A 19,250-nucleotide genomic window follows, 5' to 3' on the forward strand; every position below is an offset into this window, starting at 1 on the left:
CCCACATTGCTCCCGGCGAGGGGAAAAAAAAGAAAAATAAAATCACTCATTTTGCTTCATTATTTTGTTAACGTGCAAAATTCTTTTTAATTGATTTTATATGCGCTCAATTTCCAACCTTGGAGGCAACTGGAGCCTGGGGATTTTGCACTTCTCGCTTTGCTGGCTGCGGACCAAGGATTTCCTGCATGAAAAAATGGTTGAAAAAAAAAAAAAAGACTAACCCAGGATATGAAGCATTTAAAATAGCACGATGACATCTGGCTCCACAGGGTTCTAAGGGGACATGGCAAGCAAAATTATCGCGACGATCTTGCGCTGCACCACCGAGGGACAGCCCTAAGCGCCTGTGAAAAACGATTTTGGGGGTGACTTTACGGGTCCAGCAGCAGCCTGTGTCGCGGCAGGTGAGCAGGTGGCTGGGCCAGGCCTACCCTCCTGCCGGATGGGGTGATGGAGGCTGAGGGCAGCCCGCTGCCGTCAAGGCCTCCCAGGTGTGGGGATCAAGATGTGACGGAGGCTGCTCCAGGAAGCCTTGGGGAGCTGCTGGATGCTGCGGCCAGGGGCAGGCTGCGCCCCATTTCCCCCTCACCGGGAAGAGCTCAGGGCGAGCCCCCCTTGCCAGAGTTGGCAGCCCACAGCCATCGCGAGCCGGGAGCGGGAAGGGCCGCGCCGGTGCCATGCTTGCCTCAGCTCGGTTACCGGGGCCACCGGCGGCAGAACAAGCACCGCCCCACCCCTCAATCCGCCCCCTCACAGCCGCCGCGACGGCTTTTGAGGAGAAGCGGAGAAGCGTTACACAGCCACGGCCCTCACCCCCCCCCCCCCCCCCCCCCCACACCCCCCGCCCTCCGTCCCCGCCACAAAATGGCGGCCGGCAGCGCCCTTCGCGGGGCGGGGCGCGCGCCACGCCCCGCCCCCTTGCGGCCCTTCCCGCCGTCACGCGGCGTGTCCCCGCCGCGCCGCCGTACCCGGTGCCAGCAGCCCGCGGCGCGCGCCCCCCCCCGTGCCGCCGCCGCCGCCTCCCTCCCCCCCCGCCGCCATGCTGCCCGCCGCCGCCGCGCTCCTCCGCCGCTGCGCCGTCTCCGGCCTCCGCGCCGCCGCCCGCCGGCCCGCCGGCCCCGCAGGTGAGCAGCGAGCGGCCGCGTCCTTCCCGTTCGCCGCCGCCCTGCCCCGATTCCCACCCCCCCCCACCCCCCCCCCCCCCGGTTCTGCTCGGCCCCGGGGCCCGGCCGTGTCCTTGCAGTGACCCGCCGGCCTCACTCGAGGGCAGGCCGCGCCTGCGGGCCTAGTGCGCGCCGCCTCCGCCGGGCCCTGCCGCTGCCCCGCTCCCGGTGGCACCCCCACACCACACCCCCCCCCCCCCCCCCACCGCCGTTACCGGCCCCGCCGCCTCCAGCGGGCGGTCGGGCCCCTCCGGGGCTGTGGTGGCGGCGGCGGCGCTCTCCCCGGGCCTCCCGTGAAGGTGACATTGAGGGAGGTTGGCGGTGACCTCCGCCGCCGGGCAACCGGGCTGCGGCCCCGGCGGCACCGATCCCCCCCCGGCCCCGCTCCAGCGCCTGCCCACCTCTCCTTCTCCTTCGTTATTAACGCCCCAAGACCTGTTAGGAAGAGGAAGAAAAGCAGCCACGCGTCTGAAGGCTGACCGGGGAACCAAAGCTAGAACGCTGAGACTGCAAAGAAGGCAGTGCCTGTGCAGCGCAATTAATAACTAATTAACAAACAGCGACCGTGGGTAGAATGCTCAGACACCTCCGTGCCTCTCCTGTAGCATCTGTCCATTAAACAGTTGCTCTAGGGAGTGTACTGCAGCATTTGAAAAAAAAAAGTAATGGATGCTGGTTGTTCAGTATGCATGCTGGGATTTCTTGGATACTTCTTAAACCCCTGTTTGTTTGTTTGTTTGTTTTTCATTTAAATCCATTAAAATTCCTCTCTCACAGTGCTTTTGTACCCCTCCTGAACCCTGGCAGCTCTGGCCCTCGCTTCTCCACGCCCTGGCTAACGAGCGGGCTCCATGTTCTGCTTTTCCAAGGTCTTGTATTACAAACGTCCCGCTTAACACTTCTGACCCGATTCGCCTCTGCTGGTGGCCTCAGAGGGGGTTGTGTTTCGGCAAATCGAACGTGTTGGGTTCGCCTCGTGCGCCCGTCGGTTTAGGTTTACGTTATATAATGCTGCAAAATCTTCTGTATGTAATGCACATGCACCCCCGGGCTTCTTGTTTCCAGCCTCGCCTTTTTCAGTAAATTATTGCTCCTCTGGATGCATGTTTTTCTTCTGTGCTCATTAAGAGGGAAAGCTGACAAATTCCAGCACTTTTACACACGTTTGTGTAGTATTAGGTGATTTTAGGCTTCTCAGACTTGCGAAGCTTGTTGAGGTCTCTTGAAAACATGTCTCTGCAAACATACTTGCCCTTTGCTTCTTCCTTTGGTTGGGAATCCCCACACGGATGGGTTGGCGTGGTTTGACTGTCTCACACGCTTTGTGTGTGTGTGTGTGACCGTGACCTTGATGGACCCTGCTGAAAAGCTGAGAGGCACCCAGCTCCTGCAGCGCTTCTGCTTTGCCGCCTGGCTCTGAGAGTCTGGTCTCCAGTCTCTAGTTGCAAGCGTTAGTATAGAAAACAAAGGGTGGTGAAGAAACGTGGCAGCAACTGAAAAATGCATCCACAGTTTAAGTGCTTGTGGTCTTTTTTATTTTTCTTCAGGATCCTTTTAGTCTAACCAAGTTGTTTGTTTGTGTAAGACTAAAGGGAATGGTTTTGTTCAGGGCTCAGTGAAAAAAGACTTTAGTTTTTTTGATTTAATGATGGCATTTGAGAACTTCAAGGCTTTTCTCAAACTGAGATTTGCTGTTTCTTTGTAGTATTTGCTTTGTGTTTAGGGAAAAAAAAACATTCTCCCCAAAACAGGCAGCATCTGAGGGCTTTTCAGCAGTATCCTCTCACTCCCTGCCTGCATGCAGGAGCATTTACAGAGGAGTGCTCTTACTCTGAGCTCAGCTGTGCGTGTGATTTATTGGAGAAAGCAGGGCCAAAGGTCTGTTTTGGAGCTGGGGAGAGGATGGGGAGTCTTCCCACAGAACAGCAAAAGAGCACCTTCATTCTGGCTTGATCTGTCATTTACTTTTACTTTTCCTTTTCATTTATCTACATAACTAGGTAGATGTTGCAGACCAGAACTGCAGCTGAAATGTTGGACCATGTTACATTTTCTTAAAAATCTGGATTGCATTCTGATTGGGCTGATATTTAATGAGACTAAAGATACTCCTTGAAATTGTGGTTTGTTCCAGTATATTGTACATAGAACCAGGAAGCTGCTTTGCGGTATGCTGTTCACTATGATCTTCAAAGTATATCTGTGCACGATGCAAAAACACAACCCAGTTTGGGACTTTCTTCTTTTAAATAAAACTTCATTGTTGGTCAGCATGAGTATGAGTGGTTCATGCTAGGTTAAGAAAGAAAAAGTGACTAGCTATATCTGACTTCCCCTGAAGCAGAGCTTCAAACTTGCAAGGTCATATCTGGTGTATGACCTCTCTGCAAATACTAGTGGACTGAAATTATCAGCGGGGAAAGGAAGCAGCCTCTAGGCAGGCTTGTGTTCTGGCGGCAAGGCAGCTTGCAGGGTGCTCAGGCTTTGCAGAGAGGACCCAGTACAGCTCTGATGCGGGTGGAGCTGGCTGTACCCTAGGTTTTGGTTCCTTTTGGAAAACTGTTGCAGCCTTTCTGGGTTAAAAAAAGACAAGACCCAAAAAAAAAAAAAAAAAAAAAAATGCAATTTGTGATAGAGATGAGGGAAGAAATGAGTTCACAGTCACATCAGCCTTATTTGTCCATTGGACTACCAGTCCACTTTAGTGCTTTATTAATTATCAAATATTAATGCAATTACAACCTTTAGGTCCAGGAGTTTCATCTTGGATAGACACAGAGACAGTGGTGGGTTTTTTGTCCTTCAGTAGTCTGTTGGAAAAAAATGGCTCTTGTCTCTTTTCTTTTGAGAGCCTTTATAGTTGGGCTCAGGTCATTTTGTGCAGATTCCTAAAATCACTTCAAAACCAGCCTTCATCAGCTCTGAACTCATGGTAGAATAGAAGATCTGCAGCTTGTTGCTGTTGAGTCATCGATCAAAGTCAGTCCGTTGGTTGGGAAATCTGCTTTTCCTGGATTACAAAATTGGTTATGGAGCAATTTCAGGAGTAGGAAGTTACTCCGGAATTAACCAGCATATTCATCTTAAGTGGATAGCAGTATGACTAAGGGTATAGGGGCTTATTTCTGGGAGGAATGACACTGAAAACCAGATTCACGTAGCTAAACTCACTGCATGGGCAAGTCCTGTGTTTTTGAGAAGGGTTGAATATGGGGAACAGAATGACTGTGCTACTTTGGAAGTTGATGAAGTACATGTTGGTTATGTTTCTCTGGCTTGTTTGGCTTTGGGAAGAGGGAAAATTCCTGTATCGTACAGAAACATGCATCTCTGAATACTTCTCCTAAGGACTGGTTATACAGAATTGTTTTTCTCTTGCATTTCCCCCTCATTAAATAATCTCGCTCTGACCAGAGGATCTGGGTACACTTTGGAAGTCTGATGCAGAACACAAAGTATACACTTTGCCACAAAACAAACAACTGATTTTTAATGAGCTATATTCATCCAGTGCTTATCCTGACTGACCGTAATGAGTGAAATATATTTTTTTATGGCTTTTGGTCTCTTGGTCAGGGATAAAGTACAGTTATGTTCTCTTTGCTCAAAATCTCTTCCTTTCTTTTTGCATTCAGCTGTACTGCATGCCCGCTGCTACTCCCATGGGTCACAAGAATCAGACGAAGAATTTGATGCTCGCTGGGTGACGTATTTCAACAAGCCAGATATTGATGCCTGGGAGCTCAGGAAAGGTATGTTGAGTGAAAAGGGAAGAGTAACACGGAGTAAATATAACTGCTTTGTAATAGTTTTGTGACCAGAAATAACAACTTATTTTTACTTTGCTATTGGAGAGTGGAAGTAGAGAAAACTGGGAGCTGGTGTAGGAGAAGCGATCCTGTAAATACCCAGTCAGGGCAAGGCACTATGTGAGCCTTATTTGTTCTGAGTTATCTGGCTGCTCCACGTGTGCCTGCGGTTTGTGTGCTGCTGTTTGCTCAGCACTGAGCCTGTTGCAGCAGGTGATGGCACCTCACCAACCAAATAGGTGGGTTGGGAGGAACCACAGCATGCAGAATGAGGGAGGGTGGGGGTACAAGGCAGTGGGTGTCCGGGCTTTGTAAGTTTTAGTGCCCCAAAATACACGTTTTAACACCTGGGTGGGAGGGAGAAAAAGTTTTGCATTAAGGAAAGTGTATTTGAACTCAGCTGTTGCTTAGTGTATAACCACACACATTTTTTTTCTTTGGACTTTGACTTAATGGCTTAGCCATAACTTATTGTAGGCTGTTCAGTTGTCTGCAGTTGTTATTTGCTGTGGAGTTGCCAGCCTCCTATTAAACTACTCTAATTAGGGCTTAAAAATGTGTTTGTGTAACAGCCAGAGGGATCATTCCAGCATCACCTGGATAATTAGGTATTGGGATCTTCTCTTGGAAAGGAGTAGACAGCAGCTGGAGTTCTTGTTCCATTACACCTGTAGGAATTAAGTAATTTGGATTTCTTAATGATTCCATGACTGATGTGCTGTGGTACAGACACTGACTACTTTTGGGAGCATGGATGAAACTGTACCACTGGGATTTTGTAAAGTCCATGTAAAATCTTAACATTTACAGTAGTAAGCAACAGTGAGAGGGAGAAGAGTAAAAGAAAACCCATGGTGCTGTGTGTGTGTCCTCAAAATAGCAGTGAAAATTGTAATCAGCTTCTAATGGCGACTGGTAGTGTGGTAATACTTAATTCTTTTGTGAGGTGTGGAGCAAAAAAATGCTCGGCAGCTTCTTTTTGATAGCACAACGAGCTGATGCCAAGTCCCTCTTGGTGTTTCCTTATATTCACAGGTATAAACACGCTTGTGGGTTATGACCTGGTTCCGGAACCAAAAATCATCGATGCAGCTCTGAGGGCATGCAGACGGTTAAATGACTTTGCCAGTGCTGTCCGCATCTTAGAAGTTGTAAAGGTGAGTGGAATGGCTGCCTAAGGTGTAACTGCTGTGCTGGCATTGCTGAGAACCCAGCAGTGGAAGGGTTTTTCTTGGCTTACTGCTAGTGGTGCAAAGGGAAACCGCTATTTCCTGCTGCCAGAACCAATAGCTTCATTATGAGCCACATGCTCGGTGGCTTGAAATAATTGTTTTGAGGTACGAGGTCTGAACAGCACAGCTTCAAGTATAACATTCTTACGTTCCTATTTTTCTTTCCTGATGCTGACTCTGGTGGGAAAGTCTTCAAGGAATTTTCTTCCCTTTTTTTTAAGGAAGCATTACTAGAAATATCTCAAGTGGAGGCAGCTTATTGGCTTCTTAAAGGACTGAATACTGAGCCGGCTGGAAGAGTAACTCAGGAAGCTGCATAGCCTTGAAAAAACATAAACCAGCACACCTTGAAACCTGAGTCCAGTCTTCACTTAACACAGTGTTAAGTGGGTGGGGATGGAGGCAGGAGTTCTGTTCTAGTCGTAGAAGCCAGCAGCAGTGCTCTTCCAACTGTTTTTTGCCACGAGTGAGGACTGACCTGGAGGTCTTTGCTGCTAGCAGTCAAATACACTTGCTTCAAAATTTACTCCACAGTTAGTTGCTTCTCAATTTGCCATTTCTGCTTTTTTCATTCTTCTGTAGAGCTGAAACTTTCAGGGGTTTTAGAGATATAAGACCAATTGAAGAGTCTTTGTATGTTTTCCTTATCTCTTTTTTTTTTTTTTTTTTTTTTTTTTCCCCACCATCTCGAGGACAACTCACTTTATTAGAACTTGGGGACAAGTATATGCTCTTCCTGGAGCTCCACCTAAAGATTACTCAGGGGCTGATGTTTTTCCCCTGATTTCCAAGCAAGTTAAATTTTCTCCCAGGTCTGCCCAAAAGCTGACTTTTATATCCAAGCAGTAAAACAAGAAAAATATTTTCATTGCGTTTCCTAAGGTCTAAGTGGTCTTTGGGCTGGTTTGCAAAGCATCCCTTGTTGAAGGAGCGTAGCTTGGCCTTTAGTTTTGGGTAGTGACACACACACGTCACGGGTCACATCAGCCTGATGTTAAGTGAGGGAAGGGTGTCAAGTGTTAGGAATAATCTGCAAATCCGTAAAGGGGAGTTGAGCATTCTGGGGTGCTTTGCAGCCACGGTTGATTGGTGGGAAGACTTTCCAGTATAGCTGTACATGAGCCTTTTTTACTCGATGCCCAGGCAGAGCTGGGCCGTGCTCTCCTGTCCTGCAGGACTTATCCTCGTGAGCAGTAGGTGGATCAGACCACGGACCCTTCTGCAGACATATATCTGATTGCAAACCTGAGCGGTGTGCGGTGGACCTCGACAAGAGCTTGCTGTTGAAATAACATCATCCCTTTTCATTTAGGACAAGGCAGGACCTCACAAGGAAATCTATCCTTACGTTATCCAGGAACTTAGACCAACTTTGAGTGAACTGGGAATCTCCACTCCAGAGGAACTGGGCCTGGACAAAGCATAAACCTTATCGGTAAGGGCTGCCATTGCTTCTGAGACTCTTGGCATGGGACTCCTCTACCCTAAAACACTCCTGGCAAAGACAGAGTCCTCTTCCTTGCCTTCACGGGTCTGTGAAATGCTGTGAAGTTCCAGCTTGTAATGTGATTCTCCAAATACCTCTATAACTACAGGTCTCCTTGAAAAGGTACTAACCCTTTTCAAAGAAGGCTTAGAAGAAGAACAGTGCGTTTAGTTGAGAAGGGATAAGGGTGGTTGGCAACCATACCCAACCTCCCAGAAATTTCTAGATAGCAGTTGCCAAGACAATGGGTATTGCAGCACTTTGCTGTCAGCATCCCGACCTTTGCTTCTCATCAGCTTGTCCCCCAGAAACATTTTTAGCGAATGGCAGGATTGTTTTCACTGGAAATGCACAAATTTTCACTTTACTGTCACAGTCTAGCCAATTTAAAAAACTGAGAGACACTAATTACTAGCTTAAACTAGAAAATGGGCCCCACTGATGGTAGTCACCCAACAACACTGAAGTTTCTTCGTGTTACGCTTAAAATAGCATCTTATTCTGTAATTAAACACTACTTTGGAGGGCCCCTTGCTTACAGAATAAACAGATCAGCTGTAGCACAGCCAGAGCTTAACCAATCTGTGCACAAAATATCCTTTAGCCTCAACAGATAATTTCAGGAGCAGTGCACGTAGTATTTCATCCTGATTGCAGTGGCCTTGAGTCTCAAAGCCACATGTTACGCTGGCTTCTTTGAGCTGAACTTCTGAGTACTTTCTAAACTTGAAAACAACGATAACAGTGACATTTAGATCTCCGTCTTAAATACCAGCCTCTTGCATCAGCTGCAACATACGAAGGTGTTGTTACTGAACAGCGGCTTCTCTGATTAATGAGGATCTGTTGTTAAGTATAGGCAAGACCTAATGTGCTCTAATCCCAGACTAAAATTAAGCCCTAAATAAAAATCGTATTGGAAGTGAAGTTATGTAAGGGCAGGCTGTTAACTCAGTTTCTTCAGGAGATGGCCAGTGTCATACTCTTTTTTTAAAATACTGTACTTAGAATAGAGTTATCGGGTGTCAGGCTGCAAATAGTACTTAATTCTGGATCTTTAAGGCCCTGCCCTTCTCCTTGCTCCGGGATACGATGTTTTGGTGCAAGGGGGTGCTGAGACAGCTGTGCTGGGAACACAGTAACTGCATTTGGGGGCCAAGTATGATTAAACTGGGCTTTGAGCGTAAAAGGGAGCAGTGGAAATAAATCATTTGAGACCCTGTGGAAACTCTGTGGAGATACTGGGTTGCTTCTTTAATGGCTTTTCTGTTCTGTTCCAGGTGCATTACTCAAGCATTTTACTGATGCTACCTGATTGTACACAGTCGCCTGAAGACACAAATGTTAAAATATGAGCTTATTTGAAAGAGCTTCTTCCTTTATTGAGTCACAATATATGTGATGTGAAGTTGGACCTAATAAAGGAAAAACTGGTTTGACTGATGTGGTAGCAGTGGCTTGTGTGATTGTTTCTTCCTTTTCCCCATAAAAGCAAAAATAAACTGTAAAGGTGCTCTCCCATAGGTGCGAGAGCTGATAAATTTGCTTGGCAAAGTGTGTGTCTGTGGCTGCTAGCCCCACCTTCGGGAAGGGAAAGGTAAGGACCTGTCTGGAGGGCATGGTGCCCTTCCTGTGCACACAGCTTTGGGGGAGGAGGAGGAGGAGGAGGACTTCAAAACTCTCTGCCCTCTGAGGACTCATCTCCCTGTGACGAAGTTGGGGTGTAACGAAGCAGCTGAGGTGGGTGGGAGGCTGCTGTTGGCAGGGCTGGGCATCTTCCAGGAGAGAGGCTGCTCTGGAGAGCCTGTTTGCCACCTCGGTTCCAGCACAAGGGGGTGTTTTGGCAAAACAAGTGGGGGGGAAAAAGGAAAAATTTTCAGGAAATTGGAGCAGGGACAGGGTTCCATGCTGCACAGCAGGAGGCGGGCGGGGTCGGACGTCGCGCTGTCTCGCTGCGCATGCGCGGCGGAGGGGCGCACCACCTGCCCGCCTCCCATTGGCTGCGCCCCGCCGCCGAGCGCTGCCATTGGCGTATGGCGCGGGGGCGGGGCGGCGGGCGGCCATGGCGACGGGCGGCGGCGGAGCCGGGGCCGAGGCCGGTACCGGTCCCGGTGCCGGTGCCGGTCCCGCTGCGAGCAGACCCGGCGGGCGGCGGGCACCGGGGGTGCGTGCGGGGCCGGGGGCGCTACGGGGTGTTTGCGTGGGGGATACGGGGCGGGGGTGCGTGCATGGAGGGTATAGGCCCGCGGTACATCCATAGGGGACAGTGTGGGGGTGTGTGCATCGTGGGTATAGGGCTGGGGTATGTGCATGGGGGTGGTATGGGGTATGTGTATAGGTGGTATAGGGCTGGGATATGGGGGTGGCAGTATGGGGTATGTGTATAGGCGGTATAGGGCTGGGGTATGTGCGTGGGGGTGGTATAGAGTACGTGTATCGTGGGTATAGGGCTGGGGTATGTGCGTGGGGTGGTATGGGGTGTGTGCATAGGTAGTATAGCGCTGGGGTATGTGGGGGGGGCAGTATGGGGTATGTGTATAGGTAGTATAGGGCTGGGGTATGTGGGGGGGCAGTATGGGGTATGTGTATAGGCGGTATTGGGCTGGGGTATGTGCGTGGGGGCGGTATAGAGTACGTGTATCGTGGGTATAGGGCTGGGGGTATGTGCGTGGGGTGGTATGGGGTGTGTGCATAGGTGATATAGGGCTGGGGTATGTGTGGGGGGCTGTATGGGCTATATGTATAGGTAATATAGGGCTGGGGTATGTGTGGGGGGCAGTATGGAGTATATGTATAGGTGGTATTGGGCTGGGGTATGTGTGGGGGTCAATATGGGCTATGTGTATAGATGGTATAGGGCTGGGGTGTGTGTGAGTGGCAGTATAGGGGATGTGTATAGGTGATATAGGGCTGGGGTGTGTGTGAGTGGCAGTATAGGGGATGTGTATAGGTGATATAGGGCTGGGGTATGTGTGGGGGGCAGTATGGGGGATGTGTATAGGTGATATAGGGCTGGGGTATGTGTGGGGGGCTGCCTAGGGCTGGGGCATATGCACAAAGGAGCGATGTAGGGGTAGAGCATTTGGCTGTGCGGGGGTACACACGCGGAGGCACGGTGTAGGGTAGGGGCGGTGCAGAAGTGGGGCATGTGCAGGGGGGCTGTATGGGGGGGATGTAGCACGTACAGAGGGATAGAGGGGTGCAGGCAGAAGTTTGCTGCCTGCCCGGTTAATCCCGCTGGCGCGGGCAGCCCCAGCTCCCTGCACACAGAGTCGTTCCCGCTGTAAGGCTCTGCCCTGCTAATTCTGGTTTAAGCACTGAGGCTAATCCTGCTCATGCTCTCTGATCACCACCCCAGGTCCTCTGTGTTGATTCTTCATTAACTGCATCTTCTAATTCCCCATCCCTCCTGCACTGACTCTCCCTGCCCGTTTTCTGATTTTTCCTCTGTTTTCTTCATTAATATTTGTAGAACATTTTTTCTGCCCGCTGTCATTTAGTAGTGCTAGCTCTCCTTGACCATAAAAGCCTTACAGACAGGGAAGGCTTTTCCTTAAAGCCCTGACCCTCCAACCTGATTATATGACACTATTTGTGGTTTAATTATGTAGTTTTATTATTGCATGGGGAGAAGCTTGAAGGGTTCAAAACCTGTGCAGAAATTAAAATAAAGCCTTATATTTTATTTGACGAACCTGCCAGTTAAATCTCCTCCCTCGCATCTTGTCCCACGTATTATTGGAGTTAACCTTGCAAAGAAACTGCTGGTCACCACGTGCACTTTTAATTTAGCCTCACCATTCCCAAATAATCCTTTCAGCTGCTAATAGATCTGCTGTTTCCTTTTACCTCTCTCCTTCGGCCGCAGCACAGGGCTGGGGAGGAGGAGCCGTCCCCTCCCAGCTCTCCCCAGCCGACGTGGTGGCAGATTTCCCCGCTGATGTTGAATCCCAAGAATGGCCAGATGCTCTGAGATGACTCCAGTTTACTTCATCCCCACAAAGAGATGCTACTGAATGTTCTTTCCCTTTTTTTAGCTGATTTGGGCTGAAACCAAGAGGCTGAACAAGGCGACAGATGCGGTGGAGAAAAGGGGACCGTACATCATGAGCAAGCCTCCCTCCATTCACACCAAGCTCCGTAAGTGATGCTCAGTGTCGTCCCAGGGACTCTCCCAGGATTTGGGGAGGCACCCGTGCCTCATGCCCAGGGCGGGAGTGACCAAAAGCCTTTTTATCCCTTGGTGGGATAAAATAATAATAAAAAAACCTTGCATTAAAAAAAAAAAAAAAAAAAAACAACAACATAAAACCCCATAGATGCTGCCTATGGAAAGCACTGCAGCGCCCCCATGCTCTCCTTAGGACTGACCTGCAGTGCCTCCCCCTCCCCAGCCCCTCCCCAGAAAAGACCCTGGAGGAGTGGTTGGGTATTTCTAGCTCTGCCCCTGTGCTTGGCTTTCAGAGAGGCAGCGCGAGATGGCGAAGGCAGCGCTGCGAAGGCAGGGGCTGCTGGGGGGACCCGCGCCACACCAGCTGAAGCCGGCGGCTAAAAGGTCTGATCTCGTTTTTCTTTTCCCCGAGATGTATTTTCACATGCCTTGGGGTGAGTGGGGAACTCGGAGGATTTAAAAACTGAGCCTGGGACCTTAATCTGCTGGTTCTGTTGTGGCCCGCAAGCATCCAATGTAATAAAAGATAGCGCTTTTCCTGCAAAAGTTAGGAGTTGCTCTGAGAAGGGCCACGCTGCTGCTTCTCTTTGGTTTGGGGTGGTTTGGTGTTAAGGATTTAATCGGGTTGCCTAGAGGTTAGGTGGAGTTCATTCTTAGCTGGTGGTGGCTCTGGATGATGCCTGGGTGGGAAGGGACGTTCAGGACGGGGATTCCTGCCCCGGCCAGTTCTGTGGCTGCATTTTCACATCAAAATCCATGTCACGGGCTTGCTCCTCTGCTTTCCGGCAGGTCGGTGAAGTTTAACAAGGGCTACACAGCGCTCAGCCAGACGGCGGATGAAAACCTGGTCTCCCTCGATTCGGACAGGTGGGGACCGGATGAATATCCCAGGATTTTGGGGTGGGGAGTGTTGCAGGCTCAGAGCTGGCTTTTGGGGGGATTGATTTTCATTGTTACTTGTAGAGCATCCCTCAACTGCACTGGGCACCTCTTAGCAGCCAAACGCTCCCGTTGTCCCAGATTTAACAGATCCCTTGGGGTTACACTGCCGGCTCCCCTTTTCCCCTCCCCGAGATTCCCTTGTCTGCATCCCGAGCAAACACACCGCTTCTCAGCTGGCTGTGACTTTTTCCTTCTTCTCTTAGTGACGGGGAGCTGGGATCCAGATGTTCCTCAGGATATTCCTCAGCTGAGGCAAGTCCAGAGGTTTGACCCTGACGGCGCGGTCCCCGCGGGTCCCCTTGGCCCTGTTACACCTCGGGGTCTGTATAGGGGCTGGGACGAAGCATCACCCTATGGGGTGTGTATGTGTGTGTCCCTCCTGCAGAGCTCTGCTTTGCAAACTGCTGCCTCTGCGGCCTGATACATTTAAGCCACGCATAAAGGCCCCTTTTGCAGGCCCCAGCTGGCTGTCACTGCTTCACCTTTTGTACTTGAAGCGTTGGCTACCCCCAGACCCTGCAGCAGGGCAGCTGAAGAGCTCCATCATCCAAGGGTGTCGCAGCCTACGGGGTGTTTTGGGATGCACGGGGTGTGTGTTGGGGTGCTGCAGCCCAGGAAAAGCTCCATGGACTTTTGCCTTCATCTTCTCCGCTCTGGCTGTGCTGCTTCTCACCATGCAAAGCCGTTGGAGGGAGGACACGATGCCCTTCTTGCTCACAGGCCTACCCTTTGCAAGCCCTGGGACATAAATTTTATCTAAAGTGGGACTAATTTTAACCAGCTCTGCCTCCTTTGTGCCCCCACCAGCAGGTGAACCAGGACCTGAGTCGGCAGCTGCTGCAGGACGGGTACCACCTTGACGAGGTCCCTGACGATGAAGATCTGGATCTCATCCCCCCAAAACCCATCACCTCCTCTTCTTGCCCCTGTTGTTTCGGAGAAAATCTCTCCTGTGTGATCCAGTAGACGCTGCTTGGCCGGGGCCGTGCAAAAACAGGTCAAAACCCAGCACTTTCTTTGTCCTGTGGGATGGCTGTTGGTGTCCGTGTCCCACACTGGGATGGTGACACAAGGACTGAATGACGCTGCGATGCCGCTCGTGGTGAGCAGCACCAACCAACCAACTCCAAAGGACTTTTCCTTACACTCAGCAATATCAGGGAGAGGTGGCAAGGTGACGTTTAAGTGGCCCGGATGGGACCTGTCGCCTGGCTGGGGTGGGGAGGGAGGAGGGGCAGAGCCCGGACACCTCCGTGGGGATGTAAAGGGAGGGAATTGGGAGGTGCAGCAGCAAATGCTCTTGGGTTTGCCTGACCTCCTCTTTTCCTCCTTTAATTGGCCACGTCAAGGATTAGGACCTGGCCCTGGACACGGGTTGCCTTTCCCAGCCCTCCCTAATGAAGAGGTGGTTGACGGTGGGGTCGGACTGCCGTGGTGTGGGACCGGGCTGGCAAGCCCCGAGACCCCTTTTTTATTTATTTTTGCTTTAATCACCCCTCCTCCCTGGCTGGCTGAGGCCAAGCCAGCGAGGCTGGGGTCAGCACAGGCTGGCAGAGAGCTGCTTCATTTACCTATCTCATGCTGCTTGCAATTAATTGCTGCCGGGTTCCCTCCTCCCAAAGCCTGGGCTGATCTGCACCAAAGATTGCAGCTCCAGTGGGCAAGATGGGGGGAACCCAATGGAGCGGATTGGGGCAGGCTGCTGAGCTTTAAGTGTCTGCATTTGTCATATCCACCAGCAGCTGCTGCTGGGGCTGGGACCTCCCTGCTTTCTGCCGCTCAAGGGACCCGTTCTGGGTCGGGAGCTCATGGCTTGTTCCAGTTCTCCCCAAAGCTGCTTTGGTGCAGGCGAGGGGCAGCCCAGACCCCCTGTGCCAGCTCTGCACAGCTCCTTTTGGGTGCAGATTTGGGGTGGCTGGGGGGAAGTCTACCTGCTGTGAACCGTAAAAGCTGCCTTAAATCATGGTCCTGCTCTACTACATAAAGGACAATCCGCTCCTTATAAAGAAACCTTATTTAAATATTTATGTCTAGAGCCCTGAACTGTTGTTTTGGGGTGGTGTGTTTTGTTTTGTTTGTTTTTTTTTTTTTTTTTTTGTATTGTTAAAGGGAGCACTCAATAAACTGAATCTCGTTACTCAGAGGGTGTGTTGGTGCTGTGGCAGGGGGCTGAGCCCTGCTCCCCCCAGCAGCCCTGCTCGGGAGGGCTCCTGACCCCAGTGCAATTTCAGAGCGATTTGGTTTCCCTGATCGCATTTTACCCCGGTGTCCTGTTTGGAGCTGCCGTGTCACCCGGGCTGATGCTGCCACGGGGCGATGTGGGGAAGGTCGCAGCCGGTGCTGGGGGGGGGGATGCCGGAGCTGCCCCCAGCCTCCTCCACTCCTCGTGCCCTGCAAACACCAGAGCTTCTCCCCATCCTCCTTCTGCTCCCTACACCACGCTGAGGACAAAGTCATCACTTTATTCACAGCACTGGAAGCCCTTCAGCTCCGTCACCCACCCCAGGCAGCCCCCCCTTTACAGCTGGGAAAGGGGTGACACGGCTCAGAGGACTGCCTGCCAGCAGCCAGGCTCGGGAAGAGCCCGCCAGGCTCCCAGGAGCAGCAGAAAGCCTCAGGATCACATTCACAGGAGGGAGCAGCAGCTCCTAGGAGCCGGGCAGAGATGCTCGAGACCTGAGGTGCAGACCTCAGGCTTCCCTGCTGCTTCTCGGTGAGAAGGAAGGGGGAAAAAAAAATAATAACAGGAGTTGCCATATGGTACTGGCAGCAGCCAGGGGGGATGATGCTACAGGGACGTGGCTAACAAGCTGCGAGAGGAGATGCTCTTCCTCTGCCTGCTCTGCTCTGTGCCACATCCAGGGAGTCGATTTGTGGAATTGCTCTTTCTATACATTGGGTGTGGGCTGGTTTTTGGGGTTTAATAGATGGCAGGGAAACTTCCAAGCGAGATGACTTTGCCCAGGCCAGTTTCTATCTACTCAAATGTGGAGTGATGGCAGGGAAGCGTCCTGGGTCCTGCTCAGAGCAGGCAGCAGGCTCGGAAGAGCAGCATCCCATCCGGCGAGGAGAGGTGGAGGGAGATACTCTCGTTAGCGGAGATGAAGAGCACAGAGCCACGACGCAGAGTCATTTCCGAGGCTGCGGCTGTGGAGGTGCCCACGGCCATCCCTTGGATCACCAGCAAGATGCTGGCAGAGTCCACGGCGGAGACGAGGTACAGCTTGATGGAGGGGGGGATCTGCAATGCAATCACCACAGCTTGAGCCTCCCCCAGCTTTTCTTCTCTTTGGAGAGGTGGAAGGGGGTCATCCCCATTCCCACCCTGCTGCAGCCTTTGCTGTGCCCAGGCCACCCTGTGCTTCCAGCAACCCAAACCCAGGGACCTTGGCTTAACTGAGGACACTCAAGCTGCCCCCACGAGACCTCCTCCTGGTCCTCCCTCTGCCCGGATCTGCTGGAGGAGGTGAGTGAGCTCTAGGCAGGGGGAACAGGCAAGGGAGAAAAGCCAGCAGTGCTGCCTGGGGGTGACACAAGCATCCCCAAACACCCCTCCATCCTCGCTGGGGCACCGGCTACAAGGGCGAGCAAACCCACGCCAAGAAAACCCCAGCCAACACCGAGATGTCCTCCTGAGGGCACAGCCGAGACGGGAGGAAGCTGGTGTCCCCCCGACTCCGTGTCCCCAAAGCGGACCTGCCGCCGCTCACCTCTATCCTCATGATGGCAAAGTCTGGCACAGGCGGGTCGTAGAGGTAGATGCTGGGGTCGAGCTGGCTCTGCGCCGCCGGGAAGATCTTGGAGCTGCTGGGTGCCGGCGTGTAGTTGAGCATCTCGCACAAGGTGAGGACGTCGATGAATTTGGGGGTGAGCCCAGCGCGTACCGTGTTATCCGAGCACGCCATGCACTCCACGCAGTCTGCGGGGATGGGGCAGCACTGTCAGCCCCCCCCCAGCCCTCCCACATGTCCTGGGGCACTGGGAGGTGTGTGGGGGGGGGGTGTCCAAGGTTGTGCAGCTGACCGTGGCCACCCTGGGGGGACAGTCCTTGCGGGGTCCTGGGTTAGGAAAGCCCAGCACAGTGCTCACCTCCATGCAGGTAGGCGTGGGGCTCGTTGGCTCCCAGGAACATGGCTTCCCCTGGCTCCAGCCTCACCAGGTTGAGGAAATAAATGGTGAAGCAGCCGATGTCTCCCGGGTACTGGGAGTGCAGCCGCAGCAGCAGGTCCCCGTTGCTCCCCGACGTGTCCTTCCCTTCTGCCGCTGCGTGGGCAGAGACCAGGCGCAACGCTGGGGAGGGAGCTGGGGCAGGGGCGCCCTGTCCCCTCCCCTAAACACAGCCCCCCCCAACCATTCTGGGGGGCCACGGCGAGCAGAGACGACCCACCTTCCTGGGAGATCCTCTTCACCAGCATGTTCAGCTGGTCGACGAAGAACTTCTTCTCGCTCTTCATCAGGCGGGTGAAGCAGACGCGGAGGGCGGCCGAGACGCCGCGGGGGTCGTCGCTCCCGCTGCGCTCCAGCTGCTCCGCCGCCACCTCCCCGATCAGCGCCCGCAGCTCGGGGACGTCTGCCGGGGTGGCCAAGTCCCAGTCACCCCCAGTGGCTGCCACCACGGGGGGGACCCCGCACCCCCCCCACCCCACCTTGAGGCAGCCCAGCCACCGTCCCCACGCCGAACCCAGCGCAGGGGAGGGAAGGTGGCACGGGGGTCTGACCTCGCTCCCTCCCTCCCTCCCTCCCTCCCTCCCTCCCTCCCTCCCTCCCTCGCTGTCCTTACTCTGGAGGAAGGCGACGATCTCCTCCACCGGCCGAAAGCCGCACAAGCCCTCGAAGGGGGTGAGAGCGATGGCCATTTCGGGCTTGTGGTTGGCATCAGGGTAGTGCTCGGGGAATTGGGCGTGCAGCTTCGCCGCCAGCTCCTGGAGAGGGAGGCAGAGGAGCTGGGTGACGTCCCCAGGGACAGGGGGTCCGGCCGGGGCTGCCCCCCCTGGGGCTCTCCCTACCTTGTTGGGGTGCGCCTGGATGGAGAGGGCAGTGTTGACCGACAACACCTTGAAGAGGAAGGGCAGGTGACCCTGGAAGGCGTCCTTCACCTTCGCCCCCAGGCAGGCGGGGTTGTCGGCGATCCACTGGCCCAGGGTCTTTTGGGGGATGCGGTTATCCAGGATGATGGCGTCACCCCGGGGGTGCGTGCCCATCCAGAGCTGCGGGAGACAGACAGACAGACAGGCGGACCCCTGAGCCGGGCAGCCAACGGGGATGACTTGGGCTTTTCTCGAGGCTGCTTGGCCCCGGAGGCAATCGATTCGGGCCAAGGCAGCTCCTTCGGGGGCTGAGTCATGCCGGGCTTCTCCTCTCCTCCCGCCCTGGGCAGCCCCGCAGCCCCCCGGGGCTATAGGGGACCGGGGACAGGCAGGGCACCCGCATCCCTCCCTGAGCCGGCTGGACCCGGGACGGCGAGAGCTGTAGCTGGTTGGGATGGATGCACAGACGGGACGGACGCATGGCCGGGCTCTCACCTCTGCGTAGGGCTGGCTGGGCTGGATCTGGACCAGGGGGTCGCTGCTGGCCACCAGTTTGGCCACCTCGCTCTCCAGCCCCACCTTCCCCCAGGCGTAGCTCTGCACGGCACAGGAGAGGGGGAACACTGCGGGAGGGAAGCCAGACATTATGGGGGAGAAGAGGGGCAGAAATAACCCCCCCAAACTCACCCGGGCACCCCGGTGGTGCGGCAGGCAGCCCTACGCCCTCAGGTGTGGGGTGGCTGGGGGCCAGGGCAGGTTGGGAAGCGACAGCTTTGGCAGGGGGGTGACCTGCCCACCCGAGGGTCCCCATCCCCACGGGGCGGGGATCCCACCCCACTGGGGACAGCCTGCGGGCCCGGGGTCCCCCCAGGGGGGGTGGCCTGTCACCCCCCCACCACCACCAATCCCCCGGGCCCTGCTCACCGCGGATCTCCGCCATGGCTGGGCCGGCACGGCAGGGCAGGCCGGGAGCCGTAGTCCCGCGGCGGCACCGGCACCGGCACCGCCTCCCCCGGCCGGGGCTGGGCGGGGCAGCGCCCTATGCGCACCCTATAGCGCCCTATGCGCACCCTATAGCGCCCTATGCGCACCCTATAGCGCCCTAGAGAGCGGCCAGAGGGGGGAGCGCGCGGGGTGGGGGTTGCCCGCCCGGCGGCGCCTGCTCCCCAGGAACCTCTGCGGGGTTTATAGGAGGATTTGGGGGGGGGGGGGGGCGCTATAGGGGCTCTCCTATAGGGGCTGAGCTATAGGGGAGGGGCTGTGGGCGCTATAGGAACGCCCCTTGCAGAGCCTGCCCCGCCTTTGCCCGCCCCATAGGTCCCTCTATACGAGTATACGTGTGTGTGTGTGTGCCCGAACCCCCCCCCCACGCCCCTATAGCGCGCGGCCCCGCCTATAGGGTTAACCGCTGTCCAAA

General features: G+C 54.0%; 3 protein-coding genes across 3 annotated transcripts; 2 read left to right on the top strand and 1 right to left on the bottom strand.

Moving 5' to 3' along the window:
• The first annotated feature begins 987 nt into the window (after positions 1-987).
• Positions 988-9,136, top strand: LOC104355835 (cytochrome c oxidase subunit 5A, mitochondrial). The gene is made up of 5 exons (XM_042804337.1): positions 988-1,127; positions 4,802-4,918; positions 6,011-6,132; positions 7,520-7,642; positions 8,974-9,136. The coding sequence occupies exons 1-4, from the start codon at positions 1,043-1,045 to the stop codon at positions 7,631-7,633; spliced, it is 438 nt and encodes a 145-aa protein (XP_042660271.1). The 5' UTR covers positions 988-1,042; the 3' UTR covers positions 7,634-7,642; positions 8,974-9,136.
• A 619-nt stretch (positions 9,137-9,755) lies between these two features.
• FAM219B (family with sequence similarity 219 member B) lies at positions 9,756-13,817 on the top strand. Its single transcript, XM_042804289.1, has 6 exons — positions 9,756-9,857; positions 11,731-11,833; positions 12,158-12,248; positions 12,654-12,731; positions 13,010-13,058; positions 13,614-13,817. The coding sequence occupies exons 1-6, from the start codon at positions 9,756-9,758 to the stop codon at positions 13,770-13,772; spliced, it is 582 nt and encodes a 193-aa protein (XP_042660223.1). The 3' UTR covers positions 13,773-13,817.
• A 1,431-nt stretch (positions 13,818-15,248) lies between these two features.
• On the bottom strand, positions 15,249-19,163 carry MPI (mannose phosphate isomerase). The gene is made up of 8 exons (XM_042804288.1): positions 18,758-19,163; positions 18,329-18,456; positions 17,813-18,013; positions 17,587-17,728; positions 17,194-17,376; positions 16,896-17,069; positions 16,517-16,725; positions 15,249-16,047 (listed from the first exon to the last, which is right to left on the bottom strand). Exons 1-8 carry the CDS (start codon positions 18,771-18,773, stop codon positions 15,829-15,831), a joined length of 1,272 nt encoding a protein of 423 aa, XP_042660222.1. The 5' UTR covers positions 18,774-19,163; the 3' UTR covers positions 15,249-15,828.
• Between the last annotated feature and the right edge of the window lie 87 nt (positions 19,164-19,250).

This window comes from Tyto alba, unplaced genomic scaffold (genome assembly GCF_018691265.1).
Source record: "Tyto alba isolate M040663 unplaced genomic scaffold, T.alba_DEE_v4.0 Super-Scaffold_41, whole genome shotgun sequence".
Taxonomy (NCBI): Eukaryota; Metazoa; Chordata; class Aves; order Strigiformes; family Tytonidae; genus Tyto; species Tyto alba.